The 22,858-nt window shown below is 39.3% G+C and overlaps 1 protein-coding gene across 6 annotated transcripts in view; it reads left to right on the forward strand.

Moving 5' to 3' along the window:
* The window catches only part of rgs19 (regulator of G protein signaling 19), a 46,340-nt gene extending 23,607 nt beyond the window's left edge, over positions 1-22,733 (forward strand). For 5 of the 6 annotated variants that reach the window (XM_046056517.1, XM_046056519.1, XM_046056520.1 and 2 more), the window contains 4 exons: positions 12,255-12,427; positions 13,604-13,702; positions 14,463-14,697; positions 18,371-22,733. In XM_046056517.1, the coding sequence (XP_045912473.1) occupies positions 12,255-12,427; positions 13,604-13,702; positions 14,463-14,697; positions 18,371-18,559 (696 nt within the window). In that variant the 3' untranslated portion in view covers positions 18,560-22,733. The remainder of the gene's footprint in view (positions 1-12,254; positions 12,428-13,603; positions 13,703-14,462; positions 14,698-18,370) is intronic. The other variant, XM_046056518.1, reaches the window with a different exon arrangement.
* Positions 22,734-22,858: the final 125 nt, after the last annotated feature.

The raw sequence follows: 22,858 nt of genomic DNA on the forward strand, positions 1-22,858 counted from the left end.
AAGAGCGAGGGAAGAGGAGCATACTGTACAAAGCCATAGCGTGTGTGTGTGTGTGTGTGTGTATGTGTGTTAAACAGTGCATTAGTGAAGCTTTAGCAGTGTTTAACATGTCAGGGCAGGAGTTCGGAGAAGCTCCTCTCCTCTATAAAACATTTCCAGCACCAGATCCGGGATGTGACACCTCAACCGCTTGTAATAATAATAAAACAAGAATCACAGGAACATAAATAGAATCTGCAAAGAAACAAGAAAACAACTTGCTTTACCTACAGTGACTTCAGAACCAAAACACTGACCAAAACAGAAACACGTCTGCTTAAGTTGAGTTAATTTACTGTATAAGTGAGGGAAAATGGAAGCAGTGGCAATTTCAACTCAAGCTGGGAATTTAACGATTGAAGTCCTTTTACTCCCACTCATTTTTGTTGTGTATTGAAATCAGAGCTGAAACTGTTGATTATCTGATTAGTCGATTAACAGAAAATTAATCTGCAAAGTGTTTGGTGATTGATTAATCGTTACAGTTGACAAATGACAAAAACGGTTCCTCAGGTGTGAATATTTGATGTTTTAAATTTTTGGCTTGTGGACTGTTTAAAGAATTATATTTTCAATTTAATAATCTAAAAAAGAATGAACAGATTAGCTGCTATAAAAATGATTAAGTGCAGCCCCATTTAAAATGTTTTATGGTTTTGTGCTGCCGCTTATTTTAATCACACCTGAGACAGTGTTTCCCACATACAGACTTTGCTTGGGCGGGCCAACCAGGTATATGAACGACCACCCAGGTAAATATGGCGTTTAAAGTATGGCATTTTGCAGAGAAACGCAGAGAGAGATGTTAACTGGTACTTTGCTAGAAGACGCGGACACGATGGATATTTTACAAGCCCTGACCAGGTAAAGCAACAGTGTCAGTATCGTGTTGGTTTTGACCGTTTCAATAGGCTATGTCATTAACAAGTGTCCTCCACATGCGTCCCACCTGCTGCTGTAAAAAAAGTGTCGGGGTGGAAAGATCAAAATGTTTTGTGTTTTCTCAGCGACAATCAGCCGAGCAGACACATACAGGGAGGGAGGGAGGTAGAGAGAGAGAGAGAGAGGGAGAGAGTATTTGTGAATGTGAGGAAAAGAGACATTTACACTGTCATTCTGTGGGAAACATTGTGAAATCTTTGAAAACACAAGCTAGATACACAGATGAAATACAGGTGTTTCCTCGCCTGAGGTCTTTTTTTAGTGTTGTGACTTGACTGCGAACACACCCACAGAATAAAATCATTGACAAAACATGAGATAACGTGTCAGGCAGGTAATTGGAAACGGATCAGCCACTTTCAGCTCTGAAGTAATAATGCCTAAAAGATTAAGGAAGTATGATGTATAGTGTAGCATGAATTTAGGTTCCACAAAAAGCAGTGCTGCACAGGTCACATTTGTTGGAAATGGGCGAATGAAGAGTGAAATGAAAAGTGATGAAGTAAAGATCTATGATTTTGTGATGAGTAGGGATGTCCTTATTTGATCTGCAGGGTTGTGATCGGGGCTTGACAACTGAGATGCTGGTATTTTTATGGAATTGGCAGCAAAATAGGGGGATCCCAGGACTTTTAGCGTGTGTGCTTGTGTGTTTCTGTTCACGTAAGACTATTGTATGTTTTGAGGAAAAGACCCCCTTTACATCTGGCACTAAAATGCCTTCAGTGATGGGATTGCAATCAGATAGTGTTTGACCACTATGAAATTACAGGTCTAAATGCACCTAAGGTGCACTGAGGATAAATTGTGAACCCGATCAACTTTTCACCTGTTTCAATTATTTTTTATATTAAAATAGCTGTTTAAAGTTTAGCCATGTGGTAAAATACTTTTTTAGATTAAGCAAACAAAGCGGAGAACAAAATCTGTGGATGAAAACCAGGCAGGCGGTCCAACAGTTGAGCCAATCTGACATGCAAACCATGATTCTAAAAAAAAATTTAGAGATTTAAAGTGTTTAAAAAACAAGTTTACATTATAAATATTCAGCTCCAGTGACAATGCCAGTTATCTTTTACTATCATTATTTATTTTGGAGAATAACCTGGTGAGGGTCCCCTCCTTTCCACACTAGTGCGTCCTGTGTCCTCAATGACACTCACTGCAGAGTGAACTCTGCACTGTTGCAGTATTCAGCAAAAAATATGCTACAGTTAACAAAACTCTTACATTTTTGGGTTTTATAATGTAAAATATTAAACCTCAAACACACATGCACACGTGCACAGACAAACAGCAGTGGAAACAAACAGTTTTTGCACTGGTTGCCTGCAGGTGGCACGTGTATCAAATTTTTACTTTCGTTGCCTGTAGATGGCGCACATTCATTTATCTACATCTGCAGATCAAACTGCTACTGCAGCTACCGCTCTGTTAATCTAAAAAGTTCACATTTTGTCCTAAGAGTTCTTCCTCTAAGGACCATGAATGTACCCAGTAAGTAAAAAATAACCAGTTGATTTTATATTAATATTCTATTTTAGGTTTCATATTTGTTTGTGCAAGTGCAAATTTTGGTCTGATGGAGGAAGCGTTGGGCAGACCAAGCAACTGGCAGATGATGGCCATCCACACTCTGCTCTGTTAAATCATAACAATGCAAAAGTTTCATTACAGCCCGGCTGGTAGAACCTCCTGACTTCAGGACTTTGAAGGTTAGCAAGTGGGTCTACATGCCCCAGAATTCCTCTTTGTCTCTTACCTCCCCCCAGTTTTATCTATGACTCCCTTTCTTTCCTTCGCACTGCTGCCACTTTTTGTTCAGTTCAGCGTAATGTTCATCGTCCTAATTTAGACAACACATACAGAAGACATTGTGGACTGTGCAAACGGCAGAGACAAGAAGTACAAGGCCTTTTGGTTCTGTCCCTGACAAAGTCTGATATGTTTTAATATAGTAGAATGTTTTCAATACACCTAAAACTTTTTTTGAAAGACAGAACATACTTGAGCTCTTTTACTCCCCATTACATCCCCTCTCTCTTTCATTTCATCTCTTTGTCTCTTGATCTGTCATTGTGACCCCCACCTCCACACACACACACACACACACACACACACACACATACACACACATACTCACTGAGGACTGTTGGCAATCAGGTGGTGAGATTATGGAGCAGTAATCTCTGAGATTAATACTTAAAATGAGTGCTTAATTACTTAAACCCTGCTGGCATTTGCAGCTGCGTGTGTGTGTGTGTGTGTGTGTGTGTGTGTGTGTGTGTGTGTGTGTGTGTGTGTGTGTGTGTGAGTGTGTGCGTGTTGGGAGATGTACATGCAGTACACAAAAGCCCTGGCAGTGTCTCTCTCTGAATTTAAATTTCATCTTGCTTTATTGGTATGGCATGTGAGTCCATCTGTGCTAGCAAAGTATGCAGAGATGGCAAACAAACTAGGACAGTACAAAGGTGATCACGGTGATTTTGCACAGAACCGCTTGCATTTGCACTTATAGTATCTCACAAAAATGACTACACCCCTCACATTATTGTAAATATTTGATTATATCTTTTCATGTGACAACACTGAAGAAATGACACTTTGCTACAATGTAAATTAGTGAGTGTACAGCTTGCTTAACAGCGTAAATTTGCTGTCCTCTCAAAATAACACATCACACAGCCATTAATGTCTAAACCGCTGGCAACAAAAGTGAGTACACCTCTAAATGAAAATGTCAAAACTGGGGCCAAAGTGTCAATATTTTGTATGGCCTCCATTGTTTTCCAGCACTACCCTCTTGGGCATGGAGTTCACCAGAGCTTCACAGGAGGCCACTGGAGTCCTCTTCCACTCCTCCATGACGACATCATGGAGCTGGTGGATGTTAGAGACCTTGTGCTCCTCCACCTTCTGAGGATACCCCACAGATTCTCAATAGGGTTTAGGTCTGGAGACATGCTTGGCCAGTCCATCACCTTTACCCTCAGCTCCTTTGGCAAGGCAGTGTTCGTCTTGGTGTGTTTGGGGTCGTTATCATGTTGGAATACTGGCCAGCGACCCAGTCTCCAAAGGGAGGAGATCATGCTCCGCTTCAGTACGTCACAGTACATGCTGGCCTTCATGGTTCCCTCAATGAACTGTAGCTCCCTAGTGCAGGCAGCACTCATGCAGCCGCAGACCATGACACTCCCACCACCGTGCTTGACTGTAGGCAAGACACACTTTGTACTCCTCACGTGTTTGCCGCCACACATGCTTGACACCATCTGAACCAAATAAGTTTATTTTGGTCTCATCAGACCACAGGACATGGATCCAGTAATCCATGTCCTTGGTCGACCATGGCGAGGCCTGTTATGAGTGGAACTTGTCATGTTGAACCGCTGTGCGGTCTTGGCCACCGTGCTGCAGCTCAGTTTCAGGGTCTTAGCAAACTTCTCAAAGCCTAGGCCATCTTTATGTAGAGCAACCATTCTTTTTTTCCAGATCCTCAGAGAGTTCTTTGCCATGAGGTGCCATGTTGAACTTCCAGTGACCAGTGTGACGGCCTTTCACACCTGAGACCTTGTAACACGGACAGGGAGGGAAAATGGCTAAATGGGCCCAATTTGGACATTTTCACTTAGGGGTGTACTCAGTTTTGTTGCCAACGGTTTAGACATTAGACATAGAAACGGCTGTGTGATGTGTTGTTTTGAAGGGACAGCAATTTTACAGTTATACAAGCTGTACATATCAAATAATAGATATAATCATATATTTACAAAAATTTAAGGGGTTTATTTTATCACTTTTGTGAGATTCTGTATACTGTATATTTCAGGATATATGAATGTGTTCTTAACTATACAGTATACATTTGGTTGTTTTTATTAATACATGTCAGCATGTATGCATGAAATAACATTTACATGACATCCTTAAGCAATTAAGAACAAAAACATATGTTCTGGTGAGACCAATGCTCATGTTATTACGATTGTGTATTGAGAACCGGTTCCAAGTAGGAACCATTACCAAATTTCCAAGAACCAACCAAGACTCCTAACTGTTTGCATATTTCAGCGGCGCTCATGATTCAACTGCAGTGAGCATTTTACAGTCCATAATAATGTCACATATCTGCCAGGACCTGCTACGCCGACCGAACATCACGTCATTTGTTACGCAGTACGTCAACAAAGCATGAAGAAGAGAGAACTTCTGTTTACATTCCTGGACCATGGGGGACTGTGGCAAACACTTGAAAGTTTAGCTTAGCTTCACTAAAGAAGATAACGACACAGCAAAATACAACACCTGCATTAAGCAGATTTGGTGCAAGGGAGGAAGCAGCTCCAATATGATGAATCATTTAATTCAACGCAGCGTGAATCTGAAAGAACGCACCAGTGTTCAGTGTGTTGTGGTTTCCCAGCTACAGTGATGGCCCAGATACAGCTAACGCTAACAGTAGCAACATCTCAGACTCCGGTACAAAACACATGTGCTGACATTCACCTTTTATAAAGAAGGTAAAGTACTACTACTACTACTACTACTACTACTGCTACTTCTCACCTGATTTATTACCTGAATAAAAACTTTCCTCATGAATTTATGGTCTCAGTAGCTAGTTTCAAGTGTTCTTCAATACTATGATGCTTATTTAGTAAATGATAGTCCCATTTAGAGGAAAATAGATGATGCAGATTGACATGTCTCTTCCATTGCATCCTGTCAATCATGCAATTCCACTGCACTGTGTAAATTTAACCAGCCCTGTTGAAAAAATCTGTTTAATTTAGTGCTTTAAAAACCAACAAAGGCCCTGCCGAGTGTCCAGATACAAGGGGCTTCCACTTCCATAGTCCTCCACTGGTTTTCACATCATAGTTGCACACATAGAGAATGAGCACACACAAACACAGACAGTATAAATACTAGGTACGAGATCTCGTACCATTATGACAATATTTCTCGTCGGGTAAAAAGGTGTCTCGCGAGACTCGCGCAATTGGCATTTTTCACATGCTGTCAAGCCACACGTTAATTTTGTCATACAGTGAAATACAAATGTAATTATAACTGATAAGATCACTCAGAGCAAATCAACTACTCCCAGCTGATGCAACATCGGCGTATGCCCTTATAATTAACTGAATCGAACAGCTCGCGCTGTGAGTCCAGACAGCTTTGACGAGTGGTAATGTAGCTGGTAGAATTTTGCAACATAAACGTCTAAAAACTGAGGCGCTACCTTGCTCTGTTTGGGACTGTGAGCTGCACTTTTTGATCTGCTGAAGTTAACATGTGGATTTGAGGTCGCTTTCGGTTTCACATGCAGTCCCAAACTGTGTCGGTCAAACAGTCTGAAGGGGATAACGTTACTACCAGCGGATCAATAACGTAATGCACCGCAGAGTAAAGGGCAGGTAGACTTCTCATTAAATGATGACATTAGTCTCGTAATATTATGACATGTCAGAGAACAGAGATGTGCAGAAAGTTCTGTACATGAAACACAGGAGCTAATAAAGTCCAGGAGTTTCTAACTGAATTAAAATTAAATCATTTATTATTTAGGTGAAAAGATGCCACAGTCGCATTTAAAGCAGTTATTTCCCCAAACAAAGACACAGAAGAGGAGGAAAGACTAAATCGTGACTCAGCAGGGATGATTTTAACTAAGTTGATCTATGGGAGAAACAGATCTGATAGCAGCACAGAATGACTGAGAGCTGCACTGACTTAGATTCTGGTAGAGTTAGGCTATAGAGTTTGAATTGTCACCTGCCACTTGAATTTTGTGGTTCTCTTGACATAAATAAAAACATTTTCACCATAAACCGGTGCAGGTAGATTCATAAGAATGCAGGAATTAAAGTGTTTAATGGTCAAAATGTCCATATAATTCAGCACCAAAAATTTCTTAAAAATAGCGTTAAAATCTCGTCTCGTCTCGATCTCTTGAACCCAATCTCAAATCTTGTGGGTTAAGTGTCTCGTCACACTCCTAATAAATATGTATGTAAAAAATAGTTTTTAATAAACTGTGTTACTTGAATATTTTTTACTGTGCTCCTTAATTTCTTTGAGTTCACATTGATTGTGGCAGAAATAGTTTTGTAAATAATAAATAAAGATGTCTTGGGAGATAAGTTCAAACTCTCCTCCTGGCTCCTTTTTCACTGGCCAATCATGGCGTAACATTATTATTATTTTTTTTTTTTCCAAAATAAAGCAGTGGTCGGATACAGCCCCCTAACAAACAAACACTTGTGATGAAGTATACTGGCAGCTTCAAGGTTTTTGGTTTGAATTTCTCCCTAGGACAATGTGACTAAGGCAATTACATAAGGCATAAAATAAGAAACTATCTGCTTTCGCCTTTTTCCTTTTCTTTAGTAACAGGTAGTCTGTGCCCTTAAGCAAGGCATTTATAATCCTAACTGGTCCATTTGAGTTTCTTATTGGCCTCTGTGTGTGTGTGTGTGTAGCAGGGAGTCGTGGGAAAACAGCATGTGTGCCCTGTCAACCTTACCAGGATAATTAAAGGGTAAAAAATATTTACAGAGATGGAGTTAAGATGACAAGGAGAAGTGAACTACCATGTCTGTGTGCGTGTAAGTTGTAAGTCTTTCTAATGTCATCTAGCTTAATCAGATTGACACTTGAACCGAATCCTGTTAAAAACGCACACACTGAAATTCAAATGGAACAGAAGAGGAAGTAAGACATCTGCTCAAAAGGAAGTGCACACATTTTCTTTTTTTCTTTCTTTCTTTCTTAATCTCTTTTTCTTTGTAGTTTCCCTCTATTTCGAAACTGAACTGGTAACGAACCTTGCCGTATTCAGTCATCATCTCTAGAAAACAGACACACACACACACACAAAGGCAGAAACATGATAGCTCTGTGTTATAAAAGATGGGCCGGGTGATAAAAGAGAGGAAGGGAGTGTTGCACTGTCTCTGGCTCTGACTGTGCAGGTAAACTGTCACATCAGAGTGTGTGGGTGTGGGTGTGTGTGTGTGTGTGTGTGTGTGTGTGTGTGTACGTGTTCCTGAAGGTGTGTGGTTGTCTATGTATTTTGTGTGTGTTTGAGTAGTGACTATACTCACACATTGTATACCTGTCAGCAGTGCCACAGTTGGCTACCTTGCTCAAACACACATTAACAAAGAAACATCAGTTCACTTCAACTTTTCGTTGCTCTTCTTCAGGCAATCTTATGGTCACTATACATACCTGAAGTCCTGCCCCCTTTTCTTAGTTAGCCTCTGATCAGCAAGCATCTGTAACTTAGTGGGTTTTCTCCATAGGTGTAATAAGAAAGCTGGACACAGTGGGGTATGTCAGCTTCGTTGCCAATTTGACCCAGTGGCAAACCGCCGTACTGCAGGCCGAAAAGTAGTTTCCATGAACTCCCTCTACTCCTACGAAAAATAAAATAAAAGATAATGTTTCATTATAAAAGAAACATTGGTAAAACTGTTATATTGGTAAAACAGGATAGCCAAAACCAAAAACTGGGTAGTTAAAACTCTTTTCCAGAGCCCAGAAAATCGTATTTTTATGTGCATGACAACACATACACTAAGTGAAAAACTCTGAATGGGAAATACTGTATGGGCGCCATCTTGAAGCACAGTGTCCAGATCTCATAATACATCCATGGTTTCATCACAAAGGTTGTTTTCAGTCTTTGTGAGAAACCGTTCCTTTAGTTTTCTGTATTTTTCAAATTTGGTTTAATAAATTTGTTTTAAAATAAAATGTTGCTGTCTTGACAAATCTAATGAACTGCACAACATACCTTAGAGTAAGGGTTCCTAACCAACAAGTGAGCATCTGGAAGCAGCAGATATGTAAATCTACACTAAGGTATCTGATGATGATGTTGTATTATGTTGTATCATGGAGCACGAAATGACTCCTCTCACTGTGAGAAACTGATCCATTCATACAAATAACATTTGGAAAGTCTAAAAGAGCCACAAAATGATCATCAAAGTTAGCAGAATGCTAAACCGGAAGTTAGCCAGCACAGTGGAAAATAGAAACCCCACCGCCAACCAGCATTTGGCGAAGTAATTACAGAGTGAATTAGACACCAACGCACAAATATAAATGCCCATGACTTTGTGGCCACGTGTGCAGAAGTATAAATTTGCATTAATTAATTAATAACAACACTGTAGACTGAAGTGCTGCTAATGTATTGTAAAATTCAGCTTTACATGTGGGATCTATGTTTTCAAATAGTCTTGGCACGTGCACGTGCTTCTGGCAATCCAAAGAATTTAAACAGTTTACATTGTTTAGAAGCTATGACTAAAAATAATATACAGTTTATGTTACAGCAGTAGATCATAAAGAGACAAACCTGCAACATTCTTTATTGCCATGTACTGGCTTTATATTGAATTGTGACTGTGTTTAATCACTCAGCAGAACAGATCCTTATTAACATGAAATGTTGCAGGTTACGGCTTTCAATTCTAAATTTACTCGGTTAACAACATCAGACCATTCTGCCACATTTGCCGGCTGTCTGGAGTGTTGGCATCAAACACACACACACACACACACAGGTCAGCAGCCTATGTCTGTCCCTGTGCTGGCAGACAGAGTTGACAGCTGGAGGCTAATGTCAGCTGAGCTGTAGTTTCACCATTTTAGAGAAATGTAAAAATAAGAAACACATCCAATCTAATGGTAATAGCATCGATGTGAAATTCTCTGGCGGGGACACACACGGCACTGTCTGTGTGTATTTGTGTGCATTGGCTTACATTTCTTGGTACACCTTTTATGTGTACATATGCATGCGCTTTTTCATTATGTTTTTTCACATGATGTACACCATGTGCTCATACATTCATTACTGTTTGTGACTATACTGTATGTGTACCACAAAACTTCAATTAATAGCCGAGTCCCAAATAGCCGCCTAACTCCTTTACTGGCCTGGTGTAGGAACACATTTTGACAAATAAGCGCAGGTCTCCATTAGACGCCTGGTCTGGTTTAAGTTCTTTGGATGTATAAAACCTCTTAAACACCGCGGGTCGCCATTTTAGATGCTTCTAAGCTGCTTAGATCGTTAATACAAATATTAATGTTTAAACGTATGATCAATGTCAGTATGGACATTGTTAGATCGGTTAGATTTTCAACAATTCAATCCTTCAGTTCATTTAATGGAAACGAGCCCCAAAGTGTAATTCTTATAGATTTACCGGTGTAACCTGCATTCTACAATAAAGGAAAGGGGGGGAAAAGTGCTGACTGTCATTTCCTTTTGAAGCGCTCGTTAAGTCCGCTTGTTGTGTCCGTTCCTTGATTATTTATAGCCTATTCCTTTAGTCTGTAAGGGTCCACCAGATCAAAAGAATCAACTTTTCATAAAAGTTGTAAATCCTGTCCTGTGAAGTCCATCACTCTCTGTCTGCTAATTTCTCTCATCCTGCAAGGTGCTGTTTTCATGATGTTACTTCAAAATAAAAGCGCATGTCGGCGCTAGATCAAATGAATGACGTTCATTTGATATTATTGGATAAGTTTTATACAAGTAATATTCTGTTTGAAATAAATAAACTGTTTCATAGTAGTTTTGTGCAAAAGGAATTAAAGGCCTGTCCTATATGGATGCCTGTCCCAAATATAGGCAGGGTCAATTTAGTCCAGGCTATTAGCTATAAGTTTTATGGTATATTTGCCCCTATGGCTGTGTTTCTTAACTCTTTCTGGCACACACGTCTCGAAATAATGAATTGAATCCAAGCTGGGACTGCTGTTAAATTGTTTAATTCTATTTTAAAGAAGATGGTGGGAGCTTTAAATAGAATATACACTTACAGGAACTGTAAATGTTAAATATTAAAAAAAATGCATCAGCCTTAAAGATCTTATCTGCAAATCAAGCGATCCAGGGGGCTCAAGGTCCAGAAGCCAAATTGAGAAACATGTGTGTATGTGTGATCATCTGTCTGTGTGTGTGTGTGTGTGTGTGTGTGTGATCACAGCTCAATCACATGATGCATCACATTGCCCGGTCTGTCTCCATACCCGCACTCTTTCACTTCCTCTATTCTGCATGGTATCTGTCTCTTCTTCTATACCCTCTAAATTAGCAAATCTCTTGTTTCCTTCTTTCTCTCTTCCTCTTTTACTCTATAATCTCTTTCTAGTCATCTTTTAGCATATCACACCTTTTTTATTTCTCCCAATACATTTATTTATGCCCCCTTTTAACCTCTGTTTTTCTTTTTTCCATTTTAATCTCTTTCCCCATCTCACTCAGTGTTTGAGAAGAAAAAGAAAAGAAAATGCTGACAAGAATGTGGTCAAATACCGAATCATTATTTTTGTACAAAGTTATGATATTTTCATCTTGATCTATATCTGAAGCTCGTTTATGTAAGCAGTTTTATGTTGTTCTGTCTTTTGCGAAACCTCAAAGCAGGTTACACTGGAAAGCTCATAACTGCATTCAAGTCAAGTCTGTCTTCATTCTGCTTTCCTCTCCCTCCCATCACAATTTCCAATAAAATTATCATTAGCATGTATGATTAACAGACAGCACTACTACTCAATGCGTAAAAGACTAGAGACTACTGCCAGAGAAGTTAATAAAATATACATTTTAGAATCCATTTTAGAAACTCATTATCATCAATCATCCATAAAGGCAAACATGTGTAGTTTGCCATGCTAACTGTGCTACCTTGGTATGATTACTGTAAACAAAGATGATCACGTGAAGACCATTTTTAGCCTCTGTCCAACATCAGTGGTGTTGTGAGAGCTCAAGTTTCTCAATATTAAGACACATCTCTATATGTTGGAACATATTGTTTTCAGGAAGATTACGTTTTTTCTGTACGCAATTAAGCAGAATGCTTTACCCCTCAGGCAGCTTTGTGGCACCCTGACCAACCTGAAAGTCATCTCTTGTTAGCAAAAGCTTACTGAACTTTCCCCAGACCCACGTTAGGATCAGTGCGCGGCTCTACAGGTTGACAGGCTTCTTTTGGATTCACTTGTGGGTTTTATTGAGGATTGATAGCAAAAATGCTAGATGTCACACCTTGTCACGTTTTAGATATGAAAATTAATTGTTAGCAGCTCCACCAAAAAGATATTTTTTGTCATTGTGGTTTTGATACTTTTACTTTTAATTAAAGGATATGAATACTTCTTCCACCTTTGTAAATGACTCCTAAGAATTCAGAAGAAATAATAGTATCTCTCTCTCTCTCTTTCTCTCTCTGTCCATGCAGTACACAGGTCCGATCCCGGCCGAGCGAGGGGGCGAGCTGGCCATGGGGGGAGGTCGCAGCGAGACCTCGGCACTGAGCGGGACGGGAGGGGGGCGGGGCATGGCCACTACCCAGAATTCTCAACGGCCCAACGCCTGCTGCTTCTGCTGGTGCTGCTGTTGCAGCTGCTCATGGTAACAAACACACACACACAAGCACACACTGCATTTACTCAGACAAATACACACAAACACTTGCACACATGCACCCCTAATGTAAGCAAACACACACTGGCAGAGCAGTTCTCTGGAGCTGTAGTCCTGTTAACACAGCTGTAACAGATATGACGCACAGCTGCCTTATCATTATTGAAATATTCTTCAACAAGTCCACAAAGTTTGATGAGACTTGTCAACTTCAGCAGTATCTGTGCATTTCCTCTTCCTTAGTGTTACTGAGAGGTTTTATAAAATGCATTTATTAAGTAACAATGAGATTAGGGCCTAATAAAGTTAAGCTTCAGTTTCTGTTAAAGTGGATTTATGGCTCTACGTTGAGTGTCTCAGCGGCACAAATGGGTTTTCAGTTGTGTAGCATGGCCTGCCTTGAAACTATTGCTGTGCTGTGCAGTCCTTAAGAGGAGGTCTAATCATTCTTGAATTTACTCTGATAGAAAATGGAAGTCATAGCAAGCAGGAAGTCTGCACGATAAATAGCTTTGCCTATCATGAAATATGTCCAATGTTATTTGATAAGGAGCATGTTACTGAGCCTTTCTTCAAGTTGCTTTATCTTGTCTTCGCTTGCAACAATCTCTGCCAGCATCAGAAACTTGTATGGAGGATCCACAAGCAGCCCAAGCTGACAAATCACCGTTCTGGTGGTGTCCACTTAGTATACTTTCAGCTACCGTGGCATTGACACATACTTAACTATTTTTGGTCCAGTCTCTCTATGTACACACATACAAATACATTGGACAAACCTGCTCACAGTCACACACACTGAGTCTCCAGACATTAGTCAGACAGTCGCTGTACAGTGTTTAGGTGTATGTAGTTCCCACAGGGGAGCTAATTATTTATAGATCTTTCTCTCTCTCTGTGTTACTCACACCCACACACACAGTGTGTAGACACCTGTAGCTGCTGCTTTACCCTGCTGTTAACATAACTGTGGTTACTATTGCCATTAAATGGGGTAATAACATCCCTGTGGGTGATTGTACATGTGTTTATAGTTCTGAGAGCAGTTACTCTTCTGTCAGCTGTGGTTTTGTGTATGTATATATATGTGTGTGTGTGTGTGTGTGTGTGTGTGTGTGTGTGTGTGTGTGTGTTCCCTGTCTGAAAGCCGTTTTATCATGTCAGTCTCACCGTCAGGAATGAAGAGGAGAGACGAAGGCGGAATAGAAGGAAGAGAATATCACAGGACACCAAGATGGAAACTATACCAGACCGTGAAGACTGGTGAGTTTGCAGCACTAACACACACTCATTGCGTTTGGTTTCAAATTTGTTAAAAGATTTAGATAAACCTTTTGTAGCTTAGGCCATCACACAAAGAACAATGATTCATTTTTGGTGTGGATGCAAGATTATAAACATTTTTTATATTTTCCATGTGAGTGTCTGCTCTTCATTTCTAACTAAACATTCTCAGCCATACTAGTGAATCATTACACTCTCTTATAGTTAGCATGTCAATAACTGCAAGATGACATGTTGTCAATTCACATTTATCTTCTAACATGTTAGCATGCTTGTAGGGTATGCAACGGTAAGCATTTTAACATGTGTACAAAGTAGCGTGGTTCTGATGGTGAAAATTAGCATGCAAATGTCAGGACTTTTGACCTATTGATGGTTGTAGATCAACAAACCTCATCCTCTGGGGACCAGAAAGTCCTGTACAAAACACACACACACACGCGCGCGCATAATCGGATTTCCAGTCGGATTTCCAGTCATATTTTGGTGTAGATGTAGATTCCAATGGAGGTGTGTGCTCTACTGAGTGCTTTATAATTTCTGTTTAGTTTACTGGTGAATGCAGGATTCATGAGATATTTCGCATTCAAAAACAATACAGTTGCACAGATGTGGTGCTGACTGGAAGACAAAATAACAGTTACTAGAAATACAACACAAGGCAGAAACAGAATCCAAAACATTTAGGTAAATAATGAATGAAATAAATGAACCATCCTTTTTATTCCTCCTCCCTCAGCACCAAACCCTCAGCAGAAGAGATCCGGCTGTGGTCTCAGTCCTTCGACAAGCTGATGAGGAACCCGGCGGGTCGAAATGTTTTTCGGGAGTTCCTGCGGACAGAGTACAGCGAGGAGAATATGCTGTTCTGGCTGGCCTGCGAAGACCTCAAACAGGAAATCAACAAGAGCGCCATTGAGGAGAAAGCGCGCTCCATCTATGAGGACTACATTTCCATATTGTCGCCAAAAGAGGTAGGAGAGCTCTTAGCTGACTTAACGTTGCTGTTTTTTGTATAGGATAAGATATTGCAGATGCAAACAAGGGCAGGTTGAAAGACACCGACAGCCAAAAATTTATTTTCTGTATATCCATTTTTTAAAAATTTTATTTCATAATGTAACTCACAAATACAACACTCTCTGAAAGCTGAAGGTTACATCTCTGTCACATCACAGTCTATCACTCTTTGTTCTTCGGAGAGTTATGCTGGAAGTTTTCAGACATTTCTAGGGGTTACCGATTTACTGCTTGTGTCATTGTTTAAATTCCAAGAGATTATTGCCTGTTAATCACTTCAGGATGTTGAACCATCATAAGAACGTTGCTCAAGGTCTGTTCTTGTATCTGAGAAATGCGATGATTGTAATTTAGGGAACTACAGTGTTTTGAAAACATATTCTTATGTAAGATCTGGCTGATGCATTTTGTTTTCCAATAGGGTTATTGCTTCATCCGTGCCCAACTGTCAGTCTGTGTGTCCATACGTCCAACATTTTGATTCTCTAGAGCCATTATCAGGCCAAAATTCCCACTTATACAAAATAAATGGATAGTTGTTATGCTAGGAAATTTACTGACCAGATTCCAGATGATCTCTTACACTACCATCAGGACAAAGGTTAATCATTTAGGCCTTAGTTCAAACAAAGGATTTGATGGTTCTTGCTTCTCAAATGTGAGAATCTTTAGCTTTTCCTTGTCATACATTTCAAACATTTGATGCCGTCAACTTGATGGGTATAAACCCTTCATGGAAAATATATTCAGCAGATAAAATCGATAATGAAAGAATTGTTAGTTGTACATCATCATGTTATTAATTCTAACATTTTAAAATAGTAAGAACATTGCAGCCTCTGGGGACTTGCAGCTTCTTTATTTTTACATAAAACTTGTCAGGTGTTACACACATGCTCCATGTTCACACCAACACCCACCTTAAGAAATGCGAGCCCTACTGATTGAACCAGTGATAAACTTAGACATACTGTAGTACACAGACACACAGATATTTAAAATTTATTTATTTCTGGTGAGAAATGGGGGAAGCATTGTCTGCTTTAATGGTATTTTTAACTGACCATGTGTTTAACAGTGGTTGCTTTATTTAGTTTAAGAGCTTGAGGCTTTGCTTGTCAGGCTCCGTCACCACTGTGTGTGAATTGGCATGTTAAGACACTGGTGTGTTTGGATGTAGAGTTGTCTGCATGTGTGTAAGTGTGTGTGTGTGTGTACAGTGTGTTTACAGGAAGCTATAAATTGCTGCTCTCATGGCAGTAGATGCTTTTTTTTTTTTTTATTTATAGATGCACATGCACAGAGAAAAATACAGAGATATCCAGACATGTGAATTTGGCAGAAAAGATGCATGCCTGGCTGTCTGTCTGCATGCCTGACCTTGGTAGGATGCCTCTCTCTCTTTCTGTGTGTCTCTTTCCTAAATAAGAGCAGAAGGAAAACATAAGAGAAAGCTTGTCATTCTATAAATATCTGCTGGTGCCGTAGCTGTGGGGCCACTCTGAGTGTATATATGTATTTGGCTCTATGGAAGCTAATTAATGACAAAACTACCGAGTACAAAACAACTTCAAACTTTAATCAGCCTGTAAGTCCAGATGTGAGAGTGCAGAGACAGATTTAAAGATGGGGTATTAGTTTTAAATTTTCAAAGTACAGAATCCTGATTTTCTTGCGTTCAGATTGAAATCAGCACAAATGTTCCCCCCAACGGAACCAACCGATCTACTGCGATCTACTGGAATGAGTCCGCCAAGCTGACTCCGGGAGGTAGTATAAACAGAAGTAGTCCACGTCTGTGGCGTCCGCAGCTGTCCATGTGCACTTTCACATTGGAATATATTTGAGGCTTCATAAAAAAGACCCAACGCTCGCAATTTAAACCTGCAGAGAAACACAGAGACGCTATCTTGTATTAAGCTACATTAGAAGACGCAGAGAGGGTGGATATTTTACAAAGCATGTAAAGCAACAGCGGACACAGCTGTTGGTGCAATGCCATTCAGTTACACAGTCGCTTATCAAAAAAACAGAAAGGAAAAAATCAAAACGGCAGTTGTTTTTATAAAATTGCTGTCAAATAAAGTCCACAGAGCAGACAGGTGCAGGGAGAGAGAGAAAAGTGTAGGTGTTTGTGTCTGAAGGGAAAAGCAAGGTGAGCAGATTACTGTAGTTTGTTAGTAAACACTAAAGTCAAATTAAATTAAAATGGTGAGATAAGCAATAAATATTTTCCTGCTACAGTTTGGAGAAAAATGAAAGTTATTTGAATAGACCTCTGCCAGAAAAGCAAATGCTAATGGAGATCCTAATAAAGAAAGCATTTTCCAATAAAGAAAAGTTACAGTTGGGTATGCTGTCAGTTATAGTTTTAGAAAGAAAGAAAATTGGAATCAGCAGGTCACACATTTAACAAATCGTTAATCTTAATCAGCCAGGACAAATAACATTAGTGGCAGCTTTAGTTTTAGTAAGCCGATGTTATGATAATACAGAAACAGAGCTCTCTCTCTCTCACACACGCAGACAGTGACTTACACACTCACGACCACCTGACTCATTGCCAGAACTTCTTGGGCACCCATCCTGGTTTCTGCTGTTCTGCTTCTATCTATCAAATACATAGCTCTGGCTCGTGAAGCGACAGCCTGCCTAACAACAGACGTCAGACGGTGTAACGCGACTGTTGAGCCCCTAACAGTTTAGAATATTCGCTGTTAATTACTAGGGCTGCACCCGAATATTCGATCGTTGGGTACACATTCGATTTTCAATTTTGAGATTAGAATATTGAGGGGTTTTTTTCCACGCGCCTGACCTCCACAAACAGCAGTGAACGTAACACTCCAGTTCACGTCAAAGGGGGGAAAAAAATTAAGTCCTCAGCTGTGTGGGAGCACTTTAAACTGAGTAATAACAACAGCAATGTGGCGTTTATTAATTAATTAATAATTGCTTAATTTCATTTCAGATCAAAACAGTCAAATCGTAAAAACTGTAGGCTACAAAAAACAAACAAAAACATAATGAACACATTTAAATAATTATATTAGGCCGATTATGTAAGAAGAACATTTAGTAAGCTATAATAAAAGTCAAAAGTGAATTTGCGTTATAACGTGTTATTTAGTTTCGCTAATAGTTCTGCTGTCCATGGATCCCCGCCCGGCTAAACCCATGCTGACTATCTGATCCCTTTAACCCTGCAATAAATATTCCTCTTTTATGTAACTCCTCCCTTTCTTAGTCCCGCACTTGGGTCTTCTAACATAGCCAAAGTTAAAAACAAAGTTTTGGTAATAATCAATTAGTTAGCCTAGCTATGAGAACAAATATACTCTCTCTCTGTTTCTCTCTCTCTCACACACGCACACACAGACAGACTTACGCACCCATGCCCGCCGTTATATCTCCCCCATCCGATCCTCCCTCACTTGGCAGAACTTCTTGGGCATTTATCCTTTTTCTGCTGTTCTGCTTCTATCTTTGAAATACGTAGCTGTAGCTTATGACAGCCTGCTTATCAACACACGTTTAAGCAATTGCCATAACGGGACCGGGAATTGGGGGGGGGAAATCCTTTGATGTGTTGTCTTACTTTTGTCACTAAACAAAATTTCCCTCCAGGTGAGTCTGGACGCCCGGGTTCGAGAGGTGATCAACAGGAGGATTCAGGACCCGACGCCTCACGCGTTTGAAGACGCCCAGCTACAGATCTACACGCTGATGCATAGGGACTCCTACCCACGATTCCTCTCATCCAACATCTACAAGTCGCTCATTAATGGCGGCTCGCGTACCTCCTCTGAATCGTAGTCCCACGCCGCCTCCCCACCTCTGATCCTACACTTACAGGATTGATGTCAGACCATTTCATCGCTTCTCTCGCACACTGCTCCCAGTACAAAATTTTACAGAATTTCAGAGTCCTCCTCAGCTCACTTCTCTTCTCAGAATCCCAAATCTTTCCAATCTCTAAGACTTCTCATTTCTTGTTTTTAACCCTCCATATCCTAAACCTGTAGTGCTGTTGCCAAGACCTCCTTTCCTCTCCTCTTTTCTCTTCTCTCTCTCTCCAGTTGACTCTTCTCTTCTGTATGTCTTCTATTCCTTCTTCCTTCTTTGTTCTCATTAACTCGCCCTTTACACTGTTCCACCCCCACCCCATTCTCTTCACTTTTACGGTTGGAAAACTCAGCCAAGTGTCTAGAGGGCCTTCAAAAACAAGAAATGTAGTAAATTAATAACAGATTTACAACATAAAATAAAACTTTATAACACAATAACATTTATTTTTCAAGTAATAACCAAAAAGTAAACCTGTTAAATTCTATTAATTTTGTCATTTGAACAATATCTTAAAATGTTATACCCATAAATATTTTGAATCTTCATAATCATCTGAAACAGTGAGATCATATTAGGTAACATTTCATTCATAACATTTAAATTAATAGTGCCACATGTTGAAAGTAGAATCCATCCAGCAGCCAAGAATTGATTTCAATATGTATTTGTAAACAGGCCAATCTGATAATACATGGACCCTTGGTTTTTAACAAATTCGTCACTTCAAAATAAATCTTAACTCAAGGTCCAATTTCTAGCTTTTCTGGAGCTTTTAACCTCATCTCACTGTCTTCCTCAGTGGGTGGAGTTTGCACAGTTTGATAGTTCTGAGCTACGTCCTGTACGGAAGGATGTGGTTCAAAGTTCCAGAAAAAGATAGAGAGTAAAAAGATTAGAGTCTGACCAATACTGGATATTTAACAAGATTTTGATATCTGCTAATGTTCTTCTGTCCGTCCAACTCCATTCTTCTATTCATACTTTCAACCAATTTTCTATCTTCCGACCTTTTTCCCTGTTTTTCATCCTCAACAGAGAAGCAAGCAATCTCGTAGTTGAAGTATTTCTTTGGGATATCATCTACTGTTATGTGGACATGATTACTTGGGAGATTTTATTGCATTTCAAGGGGAGAAAAATACATCTGTGCCATGGATTCTTAGAGATTATTTTTTTTTGTGATTTGCCCATCCAGTCACATTTAAGAGCCAATTACAGATGGATGCCACTGACTTCCGCCCACCTCATCGCCTGTTTTTCATCCTATGGTTATCCATACCAGGACTAACGGAAAGGCAAAAGAAAAAGATAGATCATTCCTTCTCTTTCTTTTTCTCTCTTTCAACTGGAAAACACAGGGTGCTCCCTCCATCCTAGCTACAAACGAGAAAACATTTTTTTCTTATTTTTATTGTTTAGTTATCCGCTCTTGTTTGCTGGATCAATCTTTTCTCTCCTGTGATAAACAAATGGACGAATGGATGGCTGTCACTTCCTTCCGACTACTGATTTACAAACAGACGTCTATTTTTTAAGAGAAAACTATATGGAACATTTTAATCATTGTTGATTTTTCTTTTTGTTTTGTTTATTTGGTTTCTCCCGCTCGCTCCCCTTCCTGGAATTTTTGCAAGAAGAGGAGGATTCCTCTGGGACTGTACTGATCCACACCCAACGCAACACCACAGACAGCACAGACAGGTGCAATAAAACACTGGAGTTTGGAAAAACAACACACACATACATGTGTTACTATACTTCAGTGGATCTCTCAAAAACCAAATTGATAAAATTCCTTCTTGTCCAAACCATAATCCCTTAACAAGATATGATCATGTCTACCAAAATAGCAGATATTTATACCTCAGGTTTGTTGTGTAAGATTTTGTGAATTTTATCTATGCTGTGAAACATTTCTCATTTTCTCAGTGAAGCGATAATCCACTGCCATGCAGTTATAAAAATAATGCACCCACAGAGTGTGATATTTCGTAACCACCATCGGCACTTCTAATTATTTAAAGTGTGTCTTTATTCATATTTAATACTTCAATTAGCCTTTTAAATGTATTTATTGTGTTATTCAGTATTTCTCTAGGCTAAAGTTGCCATCTTTTAAAAGTAATTTAATTGTTTACTTTTGGATCTATTAATCATTTTATCATGTTCTTTTCTGAATGTTAGAGCCTTGGAATTGGAGCTGAAACAATTCAAACAGTTGATTCATTTTTTCAATTAATTGATTAGTTAATGGACAGCTTCTCAAATGTGAACATTTTCTGCTTTTGGTGTATGATGTAATTTGCAATTAAATATCTTAGCAGTTTCCACTGATACAAAAAACAAAATATGAAAATATATTTTGGCTATTGGTACATGTGAATTGCATTTTTCACACTTTTGACATTTCATGACTAAATAATTACAAATTAACACATTGGAAAAAAAAATTGTTCATCATTTAAGCATTTAAACTCCATAAAACACAACTTGAAGTGTCAGAAAGGAAAAACTCAAACAATGTTTAAATTAGCTCACGTTAAATTCTGTTGTCTGCACTGAGTGTGGAAGGGTGTATTCTCTTAAAAAGCCAGCATTCAGTGGAACATTATAATGTTCTTTCTTCTAAACCAGTTATGAGTACAGTTTAATTTCTGCTGCATTGATGCCATATGGACATTAACATAACTAGCATTTCCAACTTGAAAACACTGTATACACCATTATCTAGTAAGTAATGTAAAAGCAAACTGCATACAATCGGAATTTTTGAAGGCTGCAGTATGTCTGACTTACCACTAAACATGACATGGGGGGGGGGCACCTGTAGTTTTAATGGTCAAGAAGGACCAAAGAAGATAAAATGTTGCTGTCTTCTATAAAGATCCCCAAGTTTTAAATCCAGAAGTCAAAATTGTCCTACTAAGTATAGTAATACAAGTATACGCACACACACACACATACACATCAGGGTGGCCTACCTGGGCACTGCTGCTGCTGACCTCTGCCTCTGTGACCTCTCACCTTTGACCTCACCACTGTCTGTCGCCCACTCCTGATTGGCTGCAGGAGGCTGCAGGGCTGAACTGTGGTTGGTCAATTCAGGAAGGGGGGGTGGGAGGAAATCCCAGGTGCAAAAAAAAAAAAAATTTAAAATATATATATATATATTAGATATATTAATGAAATACAACTAATAAAATATATAGCGAGAAAAAAGGAAGATATTATGTGAGAGGGGATGCGCACACCCAGTGCTTCATGGGAATTTGTAGTTTGGAGGAAAAGAAACGTTTGTAGTTGTCTGTGGAGGCAGAAACAACAGATTTTTAAAAACAGAGATGCCGAGCTCTTAACCAGATTGGTCACTCAGAATGCTTTTATCTTAGTATTGTTAATGTTATTTATTTTATATTTTGTTAAAACTGTGATTTTAATTGTACATATAAAAACGGAAACCCTTGAACATCTGATGGGAAGCAGCTTCGTTTGTTCAGTGTTTGTGTGCAAGTGATTTCCCCCCCCCATCTTCTTCATCAGAGGTACAGTATGAATTTCCCTGAACCTTGCCACTGTCACTGCTTTTCTCTACCCTGCCTTTTACATGATAAACAATTTATAAACTATTTGCTTTACAATTCGGGCCTTCTTTTTATAGCCGTGATATTGGATTATTGAGGCGGTACGATACATTGATATTTGGGATCTGATCAGATAAATTGGCCAAGAGTTTTTTTGTTTGTATTTTTACATAAATACATATCAAAGAATCATGAGAAGGATTCCTTTGGTGTTTTTTGTGACCAAGCTATACATACTCATTCTAGCTAAACTTATTTTCTATCATAAGAACAACATACCAAATGACCGCAGAGATATGGAAACATGGTGGCATCAATAAAAATGATTCTAACAAGGAAAGAAACAAAAGCAGTCAGACACACAAATCCCAGGGACAGTCGATACCAAAGAATGCCAATAATCCACTGTAAACATCCATCAGTTTTTATTACTGCTTCAACTTTGACCTCCCGTCCTTGCTGTAATTGTGTGCAGTTTTCTTGCACAATCAAGGGATTATTAGCAACATTTCAAGTGCGCTCACTTTCAGTTTTACCGCCAAATAAAGTGCTTTGGATTATCTGGTTTAAACTGTTTGCTTGTTTCCAACCTGTCTGACCACTCATGTTTCTAATCTCACTAGACTTTGTTCCACTCCTAGCAATAGCTTGGAGAGTACATTTTATACTCTAACTGATAGGAATC

This window comes from Micropterus dolomieu, linkage group LG08 (genome assembly GCF_021292245.1).
Source record: "Micropterus dolomieu isolate WLL.071019.BEF.003 ecotype Adirondacks linkage group LG08, ASM2129224v1, whole genome shotgun sequence".
Taxonomy (NCBI): domain Eukaryota; kingdom Metazoa; phylum Chordata; class Actinopteri; order Centrarchiformes; family Centrarchidae; genus Micropterus; species Micropterus dolomieu.